Raw genomic sequence first — 18,415 nt, 5'->3', positions numbered from 1 at the left:
TGACATCCTGTTCCAGGCACTGCAGCCCAGTTCAGCATAAGTATCGATAGCACCAAGCTGTCGATGGTTCAACCTTCGGGTACCGAGGGAACATTGTCCCTTTATTGCTCTCTCGACAGGGAATGGAAGACTCGAATCAGCAAGGTCAAGGAGAATGTACAAACTCCACACAGACAGCATCCGAGGGCAGGATTTAACATGGGTCTCTGGCGCTGTGAGGCAGCAGCTGTGCCACTGTGTCACTCTTGTGGATGGCACAGTGCCACAGTGTTGGTACCTCACAATCCAGCAAACCATGTTCGATCCTGACCTCTGGTTCTGTCAGAGTGGAATTTTCACATTCTCCCTGTGACTGCTTGGGTTTCCTCCGGGTTGTTCCCGTTTCCTCCCATGTCCCAAAGACTTGAAGGGTGCTTGGTTAAACAGCCATTGAACATTGCTCGGTCACCTGAATCACAAACGTAAAGATAGCTACGAATAGTCATACTCATCACGCCTTTTGCATGGCTGCAAGACTCAGACACTTCACAGGAAATGTGCATCCAACAGCTCGAGTGTTTCCATGTGAGATCTTTAAGGTCACACATGTGCAGGACAGGAGGACAAGCTTGGATGGTCTAGACAGGGCCAACTGGTCAGCATTGAGGCCATGATCCCCGAAGACTTAGTTTAGACTTTAGAGATGCAGCGCGGAAAGATGGCCTTTGGCCCACTGAGTCCGCGCCGACTAATGATCACCCTGTGCGCTAACACTATCCTACATATTAGGGTCAATTTACAATTTTATCAAAGCCAATTAATCTACAAACCTGTTCGTCTTTGGAGTGTGGGGGAAAACCAGAGCACCCGGAGAAAACCTGCGCAGTCATAGGGAGAACGTACAAATTCCGTATAGAGAGCAGTCAGGATTGAAACCAGGTCTCTGGTGCAACTCTACTACTGTGCCACATCTGTTGGGCAGGCCACGTAATTCATATGAACAGTGTCCCTAACAGCTCCTTTATGCAGTTTGTGTGCAGGGCCACTGGAACCAATGCCCCAGAAAGCAATACAAGGATTGAATCAGTCAGCCTCAGACACAGTGGAATTAATGTAAGAGAGCAGGAGACCCGTGCCGAGGAGAGAGGCTAGTGTCCTTTGATTAAAAAGGCCTGTATCAACTTTGAAGGCAGCTGATGGGATTGATTCACCAGACCCAGAGAACACAGAAAGACACTTGCCTTAGAGTCTTTTCCCGTGCCCCCACTCTCCCCGAGTGTGCGGCTCCAGGTCTAGTCTTTCCGGCCACAATTGGTAATGATGCTAATGATGACGGACTGGAGGACTGAATTAAACCAATGAGGACTGACTGAATGAAGAGTGATTCTACACTTCATGCTTCCTTGACAAGGCCACCAGCATCATCAAGGATGAGTCTCCCCGGTCATTCCCTTTTCTCCCCTCCCCCGCCAGGCAAGAGGTACATAAGTGTGAAAAATCATTCCTCCAGATTCAGGGATAGTTTCTTCCCAGCTGTTATCAGCTAACTGAACCATCCTATCGCCATCTAGAGAGCAGTCCTCAGCTACTATCTACCACATTGGAGACCCTTGGATTAACTTTAGTTGGACTTTACTGGACTTTATCTTGCACTAAATATTATTGATTGTAATTGTGTACAGTCTTTCCGCTGACTGCATAGCATGCTCCAAAATAGCTTTTCGGTACACGTGACAATAAACGAATTAAACTAAACTGAACAACTAACATCGTCATACTTGGTGTTCATCCAACACCGCGCATGCAAATTGGCTGCTGCGTCTTCTTCGTTACAGCACTTCTAAGTGCTTCAACGGGATGTCCTGAAAGATGTGCTGTAAATGCAAGCCTTCATTCGAATGCTAAAGGATACCTTTTACTGCATTAATCAAGCAGAGTAGAGCTGATTGTGCCGAGATATCCATAGGAAGAAATGGGACTGAGTAGAAAATGTTTTATGCATTTCCCATTTAAAACATCTTGTTGGATGCAGAATATGTGCATTTTGACAAGCAATCTTGAAAGTATTATGTGTTATCAAGAGAATGTCTGCGTATGAATTCAAGGCTTTCAACGAAGATGCTGTTCCAATTGCTAAAAGGGTCACATTGTTCAAGGATTTTAAGCAGTGTTATGACTGAAATAGAATGTGACCTAAATGATCAGTGTAACGATGGTTCTCAGGCTCATTAAAATTGCATGCAAAGCCGTTTTAGAGGAGAATTGCGTCAATGGATATTTATTTTTAATCATCTGCTGCAATGTTTAAATGGGAGAGGGCAAACTTTTGTGCAGAGTACCAGATAATCTACCTCAACAACTTGATATTTCAAAATGTTTATTTATAACTCTTTTGGGCTTCATATCCTGCTTTTAAAGCTTCCATCTAGCACTTCTCTTCGAAAACAGGCTCCTCTTGTAATATTGGCTACATTTCACTCCGTTGTCAAACAGATGACATTTGTGTCACAAGCACTGAACTGAGGACATTTTGGAAAAATGACGGATAAAAATATCAGAGAGGAGACACAGGCTGCTAGAATCTTGAGTAAAATACAAAGTGCTGGAGCAATTCAGCGGGCTAGGCAGCATCTGTCTGAAGAAAGGTCCTGACCCGAAATGTCACCTATCAATTCCTTCCACAGATGCTACCTGACCCGCCGAGTTATTCCAGCACTGATAAAAATGCCTGATTGAACTATCAAGCCTGTCATACCTTGGCCACAACACTCGCTCCCACCTTAATTTATCTCCACCCAACATCATGCGATCTCTTCATAGAGGAATGTTAAAATCTTTGGGCTACTTTAGGAATAAAGTATGATGGGAGAAAAAAGGAAATTAAAACACAAAATACTGGAAGCACTGGTCAGCAAATGTCTGTAGAAAAATTATCAGTTGTCTGAGACCCTTTGCCAATGCAAGATTGAAGAGTCTCAGATGTGAAACATTAATTCTATTTCTCCTTCCACAGATACTGCCTGACTTGCTGGGTGTTTGATTTTATTTTGGATTTTTGATTTTATTTTAGATTTTTGATTTTATTTTAGATTTCTCGCATCTGCATTTTTTATATTGACGCATTGGGAGGAAAATGAATGGTGCCATTTTCCCATCACCTAAAATTCTGCTTCACCCCACACAACCTTCATCCCTGTATGCAGTAGCACAGTCTACTGATAGAGTAAAGATACTGAGGGTAGGTCCTTTTGGGTCACTTTTGAAGTAAGCCCATTGGTGCTCATTGGTATAATGTAGGGGATATCTGAGGGATGGAGCAAGTGACAGAAATCTGATAGAGGTCTGATGTAACTGAGAAATCTGTTTCAGGACATATGACAATAAAAATACTCTTGGTTCTTGACTTGACTCTTCTACAACTCCGAGTGCCACCATTTAGCCCAACCTACCCACACCAACCAACAAGCCCCATCTACACTAGTCCCACCTGCCTGTGTTTGGCCCTTACCTAAGTACATATGACAATAAAGTATCATTGACAAGCAGTGACAAATAAGCCAGGAGAAACCTCTTTATGCTTAGACTGGTTAGAATGTAGAATTTGCTGCAGCAAGGTTGAGATAAACTACATTTAAGCTCAATACACTTCAGTAGAGTAAGGGGAAAAGAAAGATATTCCTTCATTTAAGGAAGATTGACTACAAAGATGCAACAAATCCCTGGCAGCATGAAAATTGGTAAGCGCTGCTTGAGCTGATAAGTTTCACATGACAGAAACTAAATCTGTGCCTTTGTGTTTGTGTAGGAGAACCACCCACCACCGCCACCTCCACCTCCTTCGAACGCTACTGTTACGACATGTGCTTCAAGTTCCCCACGACCATCTGTGGGACCTGTGGACCAAGTGGCACATCCAAGGCCTCAAGTGCGGCCAAATATGTAAGATTCTGCACGTGTGTGTGTGTGCGCTTGCTTGCTGGCTTTCATCTTCAAATGCAATTTATTTATAAATTTCATATAGTTTGAAAATAATCTTTATTCACGTTTTTCCTTATCACCCCCTTCTTTTGGGCTGAAGGAGGCGCTCTGAGAATAATTTCCAAGGCAGTAGTGGTTATTCGTGTGGTTTTTTTCAGTAGGTAATTAAGTAGTATACCTATCTAATAATTAGTTCTAATCTAATGTTTTAGGGGATTTATAAAGTTACATTAACTGCATAGAATTTGCAGCACAAGATGATCATTCAGATCAAATGGCCCAAATCAAGTTACCAAGATCCATCACATTTTGCCTCAATTTGCTTTCATCTCAGCCATTCTGATTTATTGTCTCCAGATAGTTGATTGAGATCCCTGAAATGTTAGTTCAGTGATTTAACCACTGCACAACCATGTACCTTAAACACCATTGTGCAAACCAATAGGTCAGAATCTTTAGTAATGCTCTTATCTGTATCCATTTATCAACTGGTGTTTAGTTTAGAAAGGTAATGCAAATAGTAGGTCAAGATGTGCGGTATGGTAAGAACAGGATGGTAATGCAGTGTAACATAACATGCATTATGTCTGTGTTTGTAACCCTTTCAGATGATACTTTATACTCAAATGTATTGAATGCAGGCCAAACTGGAACACGCTTTCTCTTTTACAGCTATATAGTGGACCCGAGATCTAACCAAGGATGATTTTTCTCCTCTCATTAGCTTTTCCTATATCTACAGGTATGTTGCTTTGTATCCTTACACATCACGGAAGGAAGATGAGCTTGAGTTGCGAAAGGGTGAGGTATTTCTGGTGCTTGAGCGTTGTCAAGATGGATGGTTCAAGGGAACGTCAATGCACACGGGCAAAATCGGTGTTTTTCCTGGGAACTACATGGCTCCAGTAACAAGGTCAGTAAGACCTGGTGAAATGAAGCATGACCAGTCAGTACCATGTGAATGCTGCTTTGTTATTGAATTCGAAATTCAAAGAAACGTGTGCTGGAAATAAAATACGTGATCATGAGGTGCGCAGCTCATTGTAAAAGCTCCCCAGTTTGCTTGTGTACTTTGGGAAAGAAAATCTACAACTTTTACCCAGGATTCCAGACTCCCTGTGATGTAGTTTACTTTAAACTGCTTACAGGTTGTACTGCTTTTACACGTGTTTCCATTAATACAAATTGGATATGACGCTAGTGATGAATTAGGAAGCACTATTTGCATTATGCAGGCCAAATTGGTTATAATGCTATTCCGATTGGGAACTGGAGAACCACTTAAAAATTACATTGGAAATTGACAAACAGAAAAAAAGCTGCCCATGATTTTAAACCGTATAGGGGAACTTTTTCCATGGAATATCTCTGCAGTAATCAGACACCATTGTCGCCGAGGAACACAACTGTTACTTAACTGTGGGAAGCCAGAGAAATTAACAAGCAACCACTTCTATTGGCCCTTGTGCAACAATACTCTGTTAAATAATGTAACGTACAGCCTTTAGTATTATTAGCCTGCAGTAACAAAACTAAACTTACTGCTATTGAAAATACCTGTATTTTTGAAAATCCTACAGGAAAAATAACTTGGTTATTGCGAGTCTGAAACTCTCTGGCCCCTAATCCCTGTCTCCTTTTGACACAATTGTCCTTATAACGTGATTTTCTACAATGCAAGGTTTTATAACAATACAAATATCGCTTTGCAGCAAAACTGGCTGTAATTGGATTATGAAAACATTTTGCAGAGAATATCAAGATGTCATAGACAACACATTCCTTGAGGCCCATATGCTGAAAATAACGAATAAAATAAAACATCAGTATTTCATTCAGCGTAGCTCATGATAAATATGAACTTACAGGTGTTTCTTAAAAGAATCAATCTGTTCTCATCCAAATGCAACCGCGTGATTTGTTACAGGAAGCCTATCTGACAGTTACAGGACATATGTTCATCATCTCAATTGTGTAAAGCCTCATTTGTGTTAACCGAATGACGTTAGTCTCTCTATTCTTGCCTTTGATTTTGTATGAGTATTCAAAATTAATTTTCTCAACTTAGTACTGAAGTCCAACTTTGGCTGGGAAATATACAGAATTAACTGTGATACAGAGGGTAATGCAATACTAAGCACTGCAGCAATATTGGAGGCACAAGGAACTACAGATACTGGAATCTAAAGTGCTGTAGGAACTCAGCAGGTCAGGCAGCATCTCTGGAGGGAATGGACAGACAATGTTTTTGGTTGGGACCGTTCTTATGTCTAAAAAAATGTTCTGATCCAAAATGTCGCCTATTCATATCCTCCTCAGATGTTGTCTGACCTGGTGACTTACTCGAGCACTTTATGTTTTACATCACAGCAATATTGCTGGCAAAAAGGTTTAATTGCAATGTGCTATTTTAATGCAAGCTTCTTCCATTAATAAGTCACCCACAAAATGAGGGGAAAGCTGGGCAAGCAGAAGTAAGATTATGTTGACTGTCTACAAACAAAGGGCTTTTAACTGATGTGTTGCTAGGCTAGTGTTGAAGACGTATGCATTAAGCAGTTAAAATGTAACTTAAACCACAAGTTTCCTTCCTTAAATAGCTTTGTCAATGTAGCTTCAAATCATGCCCCAGCACTTTCAGTGAATGTCTTTTAGCCAATATTAGCTTTCAAAGATTTTAAGATTAAGATGTATAAAATGCTTGTTGGAGTCCAGGTCCATGGCTCCCTAAAGCTGGCAAGACAAGTAGATCGAGTCATATGCTCACCTTCAGTGGTCGGGGCATTGTGTATAAGAGCCAGGACGTCACAAGGCATTTTGATAAAACTTTGGATGGGCATTATTTGGAGTCTGGTCGCCCCATTACAGGAATAAAGTGGAGGCTTTGGAGAGGGTGCTGAAGAGGTCAACCACAATGCAATCTCCATTTGGGGGTATTATCTGCATGGAAAGGTTGAACAATCATGGATTGTTTTCTCTGGATTAAAGGAGGTTGAGGGGAGATCTGATAGAAGTATCTATGAGAGGCATAGATAGGGTAGACAGTCACAACCTTTTTTCCAGGTTGGAAATGTCAGAAAATAGAGGGTATAGTTTTGGGATGAGAGGAGCAAAACTTTAAGGAGATGTGCTCGGCAAGTTTTTTACTCAGAGGGTGGTGGGTGCCTGGAACACGCTAGTAGGGCTGGAGGTAGAGGCAGGTATGAAAGTTGTGTTTAAAAGGGTTTTATATATAGGCACATAGACATGCTGGGGGTGGAGGGATGGATCTGTGCAGGCAGATGAGATGAGTTTATCTTGACATTATGCTTTGTGGGCCGATGGGCCTGTTCCTGTGCTGTGAAAAACATTCCACATGTTCTATGTATTTTGGAATTTCAAACTTTTAATCATTATAAATCATCCAAAATCGATATGAATTCCAATATGTGCACGATTTGTCAAAAGAAAGTAAAGCTTAGGGCTGACTCAATATAGGGATTTCAAATTATGAAAGATTTTGAAAGAATTTGAACCTAAATTAAAGGACGTGTTCAGTGGCGTAGGAATAGAGAATCTTAATTTGTTCAACCATACAGAGGATTATGAATTCTGCTCTAAGCAATTGTATGTCATTATAGAGTTGTGTCCTATTATCGGCTAATGTATTAATCTCACTAATTCAATATTATAATTGAAAATGATTTGCAGAACACCTCCCGGAACAGGACAGTCAAAGTTGTCAGCGGTAGTAACTGCGCAGGTTGGGCGAGGTGTCACCACAGTTGTGCCTTTGCCGGCAGTAGTGTCTCAATCCAAAAGCCCAGGAAATGGCCTGGACTTCAGCAGACCCATCAGTCCGACGCCTCCGCTCCCCACTGCAGTGATATCTGCGGCGCACATCCAGGCCACTAACCCACAGGCCAAAGTTCTGATGCACATGACTGGTCAAATGACGGTGAACCAGGCTCGCAATGCAGTTCGAACAGGTAAGGCAAAATATGCATCAATTCCGTTATTTGTTAGGTTAAATGTTACCCAAACTGGTGATCCCATCGGACCAGAGCGGAAAAATGTCTTTATCCCTCGTTTTTTCCCTCATTTAACTCTCTGAGTGGAGAGATTAATAGTAAGATTAAACGAGAATTTACTATTTTATGAGGAGTTACGATGAGGGATTACGTGAAGAGCCCGCTCAGCACGCATGCGCGGCATACTTCAAAGCAGCGGTGTGGAATCACAGATAGACACAGTTATTGAAGTAAACATAGTAAAGAAAAGGAGACATCAGTTTAACATTTTGACCCAAATTAATGAGGGTGGGAGCGGAGGGCACGTAATCCCTCATCGTAACTCCTCATAAAATACAGATCAAACTTCAAACTGGTAAGTTTTCATTTAATCTTACTATTTTACTTCGGAGTCACGTGAGTGATTCCGTGAAGACTTCAAAGCTCTGTGATTTCAAACCGTGTAACAGTTATTACTTCACGCACTGCCGAAGTCCTTGAGGGAGGAAGTGTGTTATCGTAATCAACCAATGAATCTGTTTGTAGAAAAACACAATGGTATTTTTTAACAATAACAACAAAGAAATTAAATTGTTCCCCTTGGCTTAAATTAAATATTTGCAGTCTGTAAAATCTTTCCTGCAAATAAAACAGGTTTTGCCAACGGCTTATTATTAAATTTCTGAACGGTCTTTCCCCCGACCATCCTGCTGTAGTCAGGATGTGGTATATATGCACGTCCATTCTTTTAGCCGTCGACGTGGATGCTGCCCTGGTGGAATAAAATTTGTACATGTTAGTGTTTATCCCAGCAGTTTTTAGCACCTGCTTGAGCCATCTCGCAATGGTTTGGCTCGTCACCCGACCATAAGGTTTTTTATGACTGACCCACAAGGCTTTTCATCTCCCTCGAATATTTTGGTTGTGTCTATGTAGGATAGTAGGTGGGTCATGGCACATAACCGTGGTTCTGGCGGGTAAGCCCGGAATTCCACGACTGGATTAGGTGTTCCTGGGCTGCTCTGTTTAATCAGTCCCTGGATAACGACAGAGATCTGGTCTGGAGCTGTGAGCATGCTGTCCAGTCGCAATAGGTGTAGTGACTGGACCCTCTGTGCAGATACAAGTGCCATCAACATGAGTGTTTTGAGCATAGATTGTTCCAGGTTGAGGGATCTGGCTGGTGGCCATCCCCATGAGGTATGTCCGGACCACACTGACATCCCATGTATGGGTGTACCTTGGTCTAGGGGGTTAGAGTTGTAAATACCCTTCATTAGTTTGACCACCAGCGGGTGGGACCCCATGGCCTGTTGTCCTGGAGCTGGTTTTAAATAGACAGGCAGGGCACTTCTAGCTGTGTTGATGGCTCTGTAGCTGAGTCCTTCATCGTGGTGAAGGTTCGCCAGGAATTCCAGTACGTTGGTAACTGTAGCGGTTGAGTAGGAGGTCCCTGTATCCAAGCAGTACTTCTCCCAATTCTTGATGCTGGATACGTGCTGTTTGGAGGGATGCTGACATGGTGTCGACGGTTTGTTCTGATAATCCCAGTCCCAGAAGTGGTTTGTGCAGAATGTGCAACCCAGGAGTTTGATTTTTTCATGGCACGGGTGGCTTGTGCCCGACACTGGGTGTTAATAACTCTGGGTCACTGGGGAATACCATCGGAGTTTCAACAACCATGTCATGGAGTATTGGGAACCATGGCTGCGTAGGCCAGTCGGGTACTATCAAAATACCTGAAGCAGAGTCCATTTGTATTGTGCGTAGTCCCAGACTGATGAGGCAGAAGGGAGGAAATGCATAGAAGAAGAATTTCCCCAATCCAGCGCGAACACATCTACCGCTGCTGCCTCAGGGTCTGGTTCCCAAGCGACATACATAGGTACCTGGTGATTTAGCCTTTATGCAAATAAATCGATATCTGGCGTGCCATATTGCTTGATAACTTTTGCGAATTTTTTTTTTGTGTTTTAACATCCATTCGATGTTGTCATTAAATTTACGTGACCTGGTGTCTGCCACTGTATTTAGCTTACCTGGTAGGTAAGTTGCCGATAGCCAAATATGTCTTTCGACACACCATTGCCAAATTGTGTTGACCAACTTGTCGCATGATACCGATTTTATGCCGTCCATATGGTTAATGTAGGCCACCACCGTAGTTTTTATCTATGTGTACGTACATGCAAGTGATGCATATTTGTGCATATGCTTTAAACCATAAAAGTCACCCATCTCTAGATAATTAATGCCCAGTGTAAGTGGTAATGATGGCTCCGGGTTAGTCCATCTATTACCTGTGCTAGATATAGAGTTAGTTGCTCCCCAGCCTTGAGCACTGGTATCTGTTTGGATAACTAACATAGGGTTTTTGATGATAATAGGGCTGTAAACTATGCCAAACGTTTTTTGCCCACCACTGTAGTTCTGATATTGCTACAGTGGGTAGCTTCATGACACAATCATAATGACCTGTATGTCGTTTTTGGTGCAAAGGTCCGAATTATGTAGCCGGAAAATGCTCCTACCATTTTCCCAATTACTCTGTTACTTGTCGAGTAGTTGGTAGTTTGTTGACCATTATATTGTTGCATGATTGTGCCAATTCAACTATTTTGTCTCTTGGCAATGTTACAGTCACGTAGACTGAATTAATTGTGAAGCCCAAGTAGTCCATGATTGTGGATAGCTTCAACTTAGATTTATCTGGATGTAAGACAATCCCAGGGTTTTGAATAACTGTTTTGTAGTTGTTACAGCTAACATTGTCAATTCCATGGTCTTGCCTACCATTTAAGATATCATCAAGATATGCCATGACAATATGTTTTTGTCTTCTGAATATTGCCAGAGCTGGTTTTAGTGTCTTGGTGAACAATCTTGGGCTGATGTGAACCCATTGGGTAACGCTTTAAACTGCTATAGCTGCCCCATCCAGGTAAATTTCAGATATCTACGATGATCCTTGTGAATGGTACTAAATAGTAAACATCTTTAAGATCAATGCTTGCCATGAAGTATCCTTTGGAATTTAGTTGTTTGGCAGTAACAACTGTTTCCATTTTGAAATGTATATACTTAACAAACATATTTAGTGAAGTTAAGTCAATGATGATGCGACATCCGCCATCTTTTTTGGGTTTAGTGAATATATTTGATACGAATTGCAAGGGTTCAGGTTTTCCCATGATACCCTTTGTAATTAGTCTCACCAGTTCAGCTTGTCCCTCTCGTTTCTTTAACGGAGAGGGGAAAATACCCTCTGGGGTGATTGTTGACCTGGTGGCAATTTTTCTAGTATGAATTGTATTTGTATCCACTAATGCCATTGAGTATATACTGATCACTCGTGATAGACTCCCGTGTGTTAGTATTACTCTATATGCTGGTAGGAACCAGACCCACCTACCTCCATGGTTATGGGTATTCTTCTGTTTCCTGCCGGTCCAACGAGTGTTGCACGTCGTCTGACGTGGTGGTGACGTTGGGGGGTGGCACATTTTCCATGGGGTCCGCTCTGGGCCCTGGTCTAAAGAAGACTTTCGGTGATAGAATGCGGACCCCGAGCTTTCATCAGTCCCATATGGTAGACGTCGACTGATGGACGCGATGGGGTGCTCCAAGCGGCTCATGCGGCTGTCTCTCCCCCGGGCGGGTGGAGAGACGTCCCCGTCCGACAAGTCGGAAGCCACCGGCCGGACGCCTCTTCCGTGGCTTTACTTCCAGCCCGCTGCTCAGGCGCTAGCGGGCTGGGCTCGGCGCGGTGTCGGGGAATAGCGGAACGCCCGGTAAGCGGTCCTACCGCCTTGTTGCTGCCCCCCCCCCCCAGATGGAACGCTCCTCCGTGGAGTCGAGCGGGGGACAGGTCTGTTAAGGCGGCTGTCTTTCCCCCCGTGCGGGTGGAGAGACGTCCCCGTCTGACAAGTCGGAAGCCACCGGCCGGACGCCTCTTCCGTGGCTTTACTTCCAGCGCGGTGTCGGGGAATAGCGAAGCGCCGGGTAAGTGGTCCTACCGCCTTGTTGCTGGCCCCCCCCAGATGGAACGCTCCTCCGTGGAGTCGAGCAGGGGACAGGTTTGTTCTAGAGCCTTTCTTCTCTGCCTGAAAGCAGAAGCCTCCCTGTGAAAGAAAAACACGACCTCAGAGCTTACCTGACGGTCCGTTCTTTCACCCCGTAGCGGGAGCGCCTGACTCCCGATGCGCCGCTGTTGCTCTGCTGAACGTAATGCCGTGCATGCGTGCTGAGCAGGCTCTTCACGGAATCACTCACGTGACTCCGAAGTAAAATCGATACACGAGGGGCAACATTTTCAAGTTGTTTGAAACTTTTTTGAGTTAATTCAACTAGTTTGGTCTTTGACAGAGGTGGTTATATGGAAAGAGCTATCAGAGAAGTTAGTTAAGGCAGGGACAAAGACACAATTTGAAAGGCATTTGGACAGGTACATAGACAGGATAAGATTTAGAGGGATATGGGTCAAATGTGAGAAAGTGAGACAAGTGTAGATGGGGTATGTTGGGCAGCATGGGCAAATTGGACCAAAATCCCATTTCCATGCCGTATGACTCAACAACTCCTTTCCCTAAATTTTAATCCCTGTGGTCATGATCTCTTCTTAAGAGTAATCCTTTGTGGCAAGAATGGGTGGTTGGTTGATGATCAACAAGGACTCAATGGGCCAAAGGGTCTGTTTCGTAAGCCATATGCCAAACTTTATATTCATCACCCTTTCAAGAAAAACATCCAAAGCATAATTCACTGGAAAAAAATGTAATAATCTGTGCAGATTTTTATTATAATTAAATCAATCATCTCAGCTCACTGACCTTTCTGTAAGTAGACACTAATGAAATGAGTAAAGTGCTACAGGGATCATAGCTGGGCTTTGCTCCTTACAAATGACGTCAATGACTTGAATGATGGCGCCAAAGGTTTGATTGCTAAATCTACTGATGACCCAAAGATAGCCAGGATTTTGTAAATAGTTCCGCAAACTTTCTAAAACAAATGGAACCACAAGGAACTGCAGATGCTGGAGTCTTGAGCAAAACACAAAGTGCCAGATGTACTCATCGTGTCCGGCAACTGTGGAGAGAATAGACAGACAACATTTTGGATCAGGACCTGGTATGTTCCTTCAGCGTTTGTGCTTTGCACCTGGACTGGGCAGGTGGAATGATGAGGAAGTTAGACAGGAGAGGCTTAACTTTGCTTGAGTTTACAAAAGTGAAGAGAGATTTGATTAACACAAGATCCTGACTGCTATTAATAGGATGGATGGTTTGAGAGCCTGAGCTATACAGGCTAGGACTTTGAAGTGCAGGAGGTCGAGGGGTGATCTTATAGAGATGTATAAAATCATGAAGAGGAATAGAGAGGGTGAACGCACCGAGTCGTTTTCCTAGGGCAGGGAAATCAAGAACTGGGGGGATAGGTTTAAGGTGAGAGAGGAAAGATTTAATAGGAACCTGAGGAGCAACCTTTTCACAGAGAGAAATGGGTTTATGGAACAGAGGATAGTTGATATATGAATCGAGCTGCAAGAGGAGGTAGTTGAGGCAGGTAGAATAAAAACATTTAAAAGACATTTAAGACATTTGGATTGGTATATGGATAGAAAAGATTCAGAAGGGTATGGGTCAAACGTGGGCAAATGGGCAAACATGGATGAGGCATCTTGGTTGGCATGGATGAGAAGGCAAAGGGTCCGTTTCTATGCTATATGACAAGTTTCTTTTATGAGGGGTCCGCTATTTAAAGTAAAATAAATAGTCTTTAATGAGTCACCATGAAAAGAAAGTGGTGTAAAGTGTTTAAATATTTTTCAGGCAGAAGTGGTAGATTCTCACTAAGTTGGAGAAAGGTAATTGGGAACGCAGAGTTGAGATCACATTCAGATCAGTCGTGATTTTATTGAATGATGGAGAAAACTCAGATAGTTGTGTGGGGTGCTCTTTGCTCACATGTTCATGTATTTGCCATCATCGAGTCATATACAGCATGGAAACGGGCCCAACGCCTATGACAACCAAGATGCCCCATCTACATTTGTCCCATCTGCCTGCGTTTGGACCATAACCATCTAAACCGTTCCTATTCCTGTCCAAATGACTTTTAGACATGGAATGGATGTTTCCAGTAATGAGAGAGTCTAGAACCAGAAGGCACAGGCACAGAATAAAATATTGTATCTTTAGAAAGGAGATGAGGAGGTGTTACTGTAGCCAGAAGGTGGTGAATCTGTGGAATGTATTGCCACAGAAGGCTGTGTAGGCCAAGGTATTTTTAAAGCTTATTTTTAGAGATTAATAGGTTTTCAATTAGTAAGTTCGTTAAAGGTTATGGGGAGAAAAATAGAATGACCATAATTGAATGGCCTAATAGCCCTGTCGCACGGTGCGAGTCCACCCATGAGTTATCCCGAGTTAAAGAAAAAACAAACTCGTGGTTTTCTACGAGATTTCAAGTTTATGTTCACGAGTTTCAATGAGTTCCCACGTGTATGTCTAAGTTTGCTGTTTACTTCTCATTTCAGCGATGTACCAAGTTCCTCTCCCGAGTTACTCTTGAGCCAACAACGTGTGGAAAAATCATCACATGATAAAAATGATGTCCTGCAGTTTTTTTTTACACTATAAAAAGCCTCCCATGTTTAGATTTATTAGGGTTATAGAAACATAGAAAATAGGTGCAGGAGTAGGCCATTCGGCCCTTCGAGCCTACACTGCCATTCAATATGATCATGGCTGATCATCCAACTCAGTATCCTGTACCTGCCTTCTCTCCATACACCCTGATCCCTTTAGCCACAAGGGCCACATCTAACTCCCTCTTAAATATAGCCAATGAACTGGCCTCAACTACATTCTGTGGCAGAGAATTCCAGAGATTCACCACTCTGTGTAAAAAATGTTTTTCTCATCTCAGTCACGACAGATTTCCCCTTTATCACTAAACTGTGACCCCTTGTTCTGGACTTCCCCAACATCGGGAACAATCTTCCTGCAACTCTGCGTGGTGTTCCGACGTGGCAGTCCTGTCCAACTCCTGCTCTCCACACCTCGAACATCTGGCGGTGAAGTGCCGTCCCTTCTACCTCCCAAGAGAATTCACCTCCGTTATCCTGACCGCGGTCTACATCCCACCCCAGGCAGACGTCCGTCTGGCACTGGAGGAGCTGCACGCCGTGGTCAACAAACACCAGACGTCCTACCCCGAGGCATTTACCACCATTGCTGGGGACTTCAATAAGGCGAACCTCAAGAAATCACTCCCCAACTTCCACCAACATGTCTCCTGCTGCACCAGAGGACCTAACACCCTCGACCACTGCTACCACCACCATCAAGAATGCCTATCGTTCTATCCCTCGCCCTCACTTCGGTAAGTCCGACCATACCGCGGTGCTGCTTCTTCCTGCCTACAGGCAGCAATTGAAGAGCGCACCCCCAGAAGTGAGGACAGCACAGAGCTGGTCGGGGGGGGACAGAAGAACAACTCCAGGACTGTTTGGAGTCAGTAGACTGGGCAATGTTCAAGGACTCGGCAACGGACTTGAACGAATACGCCACAGTCGTTACAGACTTCATAAAGAAATGTGTGGAGGACTGCATCCCTACAAAAACCTTCCGAGTGTTTCCCAATCAGAAACCTTGGATGAACTTTGAGATCCGCACTCTTCTAAAGTCCAGACACAGGGCATTCATGTCCGATGATACAGTGGCCTACATGAAGTCCAGATACGACCTTGGTAAGGGCATCAAAAAGGCCAAAAGAGACTTCTGCTCCAAACTGGAGGATGAGACAGATGTTCGGCAGCTGTGGCGGGGCCTGAATGCAATCACCTCCTACAAGGCGAAACCAGGAGGCAGCTCGAATGTCGGTGAAATATCACTCCCTGACGAGCTCAATGCGTTTTACGCATGCTTTGACAGGGAGAATACTGATGTGCCTTCCCGATCCCCCATTCGCTGTGATGGCATTTCAGTCTCAGTCACAGAGGCCGACGTCAGGAAATCCTTCAGAGGGGTGAACCCCCGAAAAGCACCTGGTCCTGATGGTATACCCGGTCGTGTTCTAAAAACCTGCGCGGACCAACTGGCGGGAGTTTTTACGGACATTTTCAACCTCTCACTTCTGAGGTCTGAGGTCCCCACCTGCTTTAAAAGGGCATCAATTATACCGGTGCCCAAGAAGAGTAAGGTGACGTGCCTCAATGACTATCGACCAGTGGCACTAACGCCGGTGGTGATGAAGTGCTTTGAGAGGCTGATCATGGAGCAAATCAACTCCTACCTCGACAAAAACCTGGACCCACTGCAGTTCGCTTACCGCCACAACAGATCAACGGTGGATGCGATCTCTCTGGCCCTCCACTCCGCACTGGACCACTTGGACAACAAAAACTCATATGTCAGGCTGTTATTCATCGATTACAGCTCGGCATTCAACACAATCATTCCCTCCAAACTGGTTACCAAACTCGCAGAACTGGGTCTCTGCGCATCCCTCTGCAACTGGATCCTCGACTTCCTCATCCATAGACCACAGTCTGTTCGTATTGGTGGAAATGTGTCAGCCTCGATAACAATCAGCACGGGAGCACCTCAAGGCTGCGTGCTCAGCCCCCTGCTGTACTCACTCTATACCCATGACTGCGTAGCCAACCACAGTGCGAACTCCATCATCAAGTTTGCTGACGACACCATTGTTGTGGGACGTATCACTGATGGGGATGAGTCAGAGTACAGAAGAGAGATCGAGCAACTGTCCATATGGTGCCAGCGCAATAACCTGGCCCTCAACACCAGCAAAACCAAGGAAATGATTGTGGACTTTGGAAGGAGTAGGAGGGGGACCCACAGTCCCATTTATATCAACGGGTCGATGGTTGAAAGGGTCAAGAACTTCAAATTCCTGGGCGTGCACATATCTGAAGATCTTTCCTGGTCCGAGAACACTAACGCAATTATCAAAAAAGCTCATCAGCGCCTCTACTTCCTGAGACGATTACGGAGAGTCGGTTTGTCAAGGAAGACTCTCTCTAACTTCTACAGGTGCACAGTAGAGAGCATGCTGACCGGTTGCATCGTGGCTTGGTTCGGCAATTTGAGCGCCCTGGAGAGGAAAAGACAACAAAAAGTAGTAAACACTGCCCAGTCCATCATCGGCTCTGACCTTCCTTCCATCGAGGGGATTTATCGCAGTTGCTGCCTCAAAAAGGCTGGCAGTATCATCAAAGACCCACACCATCCTGGCCACACACTCATCTCCCTGCTACCTTCAGGTAGAAGGTACAGGAGCCTGAAGACTGCAACAACCAGGTTCAGGAATAGCTACTTCCCCACAGCCATCAGGCTATTAAACCTGGCTCGGACAAAACTCTGATTATTAATAACCACTTTCTGCTATTTGCACTTTATCAGTTTATTTATTCATGTGTGTATATATTTATATCATGTTATATGGACACATTTATCTGTTTTGTAGTAAATGCCTACTATTTTCTGTGTGCTTAAGCAAAGCAAGAATTTCATTGTCCTATACAGGGACACATGACAATAAACTCACTTGAACTTGAACTTGCATCTAGCCTGTCCAATCCCTTAAGATTATGGAATGAAGGGATATGGGGAGAAAGCAGAAACGGGGTACTGATTTTGGATGATCAGCCATGGTCATATTGAATGGCAATGCTGACTCAAAGGGCCGAATGGCCTACTCCTGCACCTATTTGCTATGTGTTTATATCTTTTAAATGTTTTGACATGTGTTTCAGGATTCCAGCATCTGTCTTTTCCAATATCCCGTTCCCTGTATTTCTCTTGGGCTTTTCCTCTCTTTCCCCAACTCCTATCTCCTCCATCTGCCAGTCCATCTGAGTGTAGATATGAAGTTCTTCTTGGCTGTCTATCTGTATGTGTGGACTTTCCATTAAAAGTCATCCATGATCATTATCTCACAATCCTTCAGGTGTTTTTGCCACTCATTTATCATCGTGTCATGGGTTCATACAACACAGAAACAGGCTCCTCCGCCCACCATGTCCATTCCAACCATAGCCTTCCTGACTGTTATTCGAGTTCTGGCCCATGTACTTTGTAAACCTGCCTCCGTCGCATTCTCAGATTACGACTACGGTACTTACTGGGTTGAGACAAAAATCATCAGATGCCCTCTATTCCACCTGCTGCTCACGTTAAATCTACGCCCTTTGATGAGTTCAATTAATCTGATTATTGTCTGTCCTCATTCATTTCATTATATGTTCACTTGAGCAGCGTGTGTCACTGCTCCAGACACCCAAGTTCGATTCTAACCTCCAGTACTATTTTATGGAGTTTCCCCCAAGTGCTCCCTTTCGCTCCCCGCATGCTACTTTGTTGTATGAATGCTCCCCGCAACACCTGCTCGTTGTATGAACCCATGACTCGATGAGAAATGAATGGCAAAAACACCTGAAGGAT

At 44.0% G+C, this 18,415-nt stretch overlaps 1 protein-coding gene across 3 annotated transcripts in view; it reads left to right on the top strand.

Annotated features, from left to right (window-relative positions):
• Positions 1–18,415, top strand: part of sh3rf1 (SH3 domain containing ring finger 1) — a 177,170-nt gene that overhangs the window by 142,305 nt on the left and 16,450 nt on the right. For all 3 annotated transcript variants that reach the window (XR_004411453.1, XM_033018289.1, XM_033018288.1), the window contains exons 7-9: positions 3,785–3,918; positions 4,700–4,870; positions 7,648–7,925. Coding sequence is in view for 2 of the 3 variants with exons in the window: in XM_033018289.1 (XP_032874180.1) it covers positions 3,785–3,918; positions 4,700–4,870; positions 7,648–7,925 (583 nt within the window). In the remaining variant the exon portion in view is untranslated. The remainder of the gene's footprint in view (positions 1–3,784; positions 3,919–4,699; positions 4,871–7,647; positions 7,926–18,415) is intronic.

This window comes from Amblyraja radiata, chromosome 3 (assembly GCF_010909765.2).
Source record: "Amblyraja radiata isolate CabotCenter1 chromosome 3, sAmbRad1.1.pri, whole genome shotgun sequence".
Lineage (NCBI taxonomy): Eukaryota > Metazoa > Chordata > Chondrichthyes > Rajiformes > Rajidae > Amblyraja > Amblyraja radiata.
This window is presented reverse-complemented; position numbering and strand designations above follow the sequence as displayed.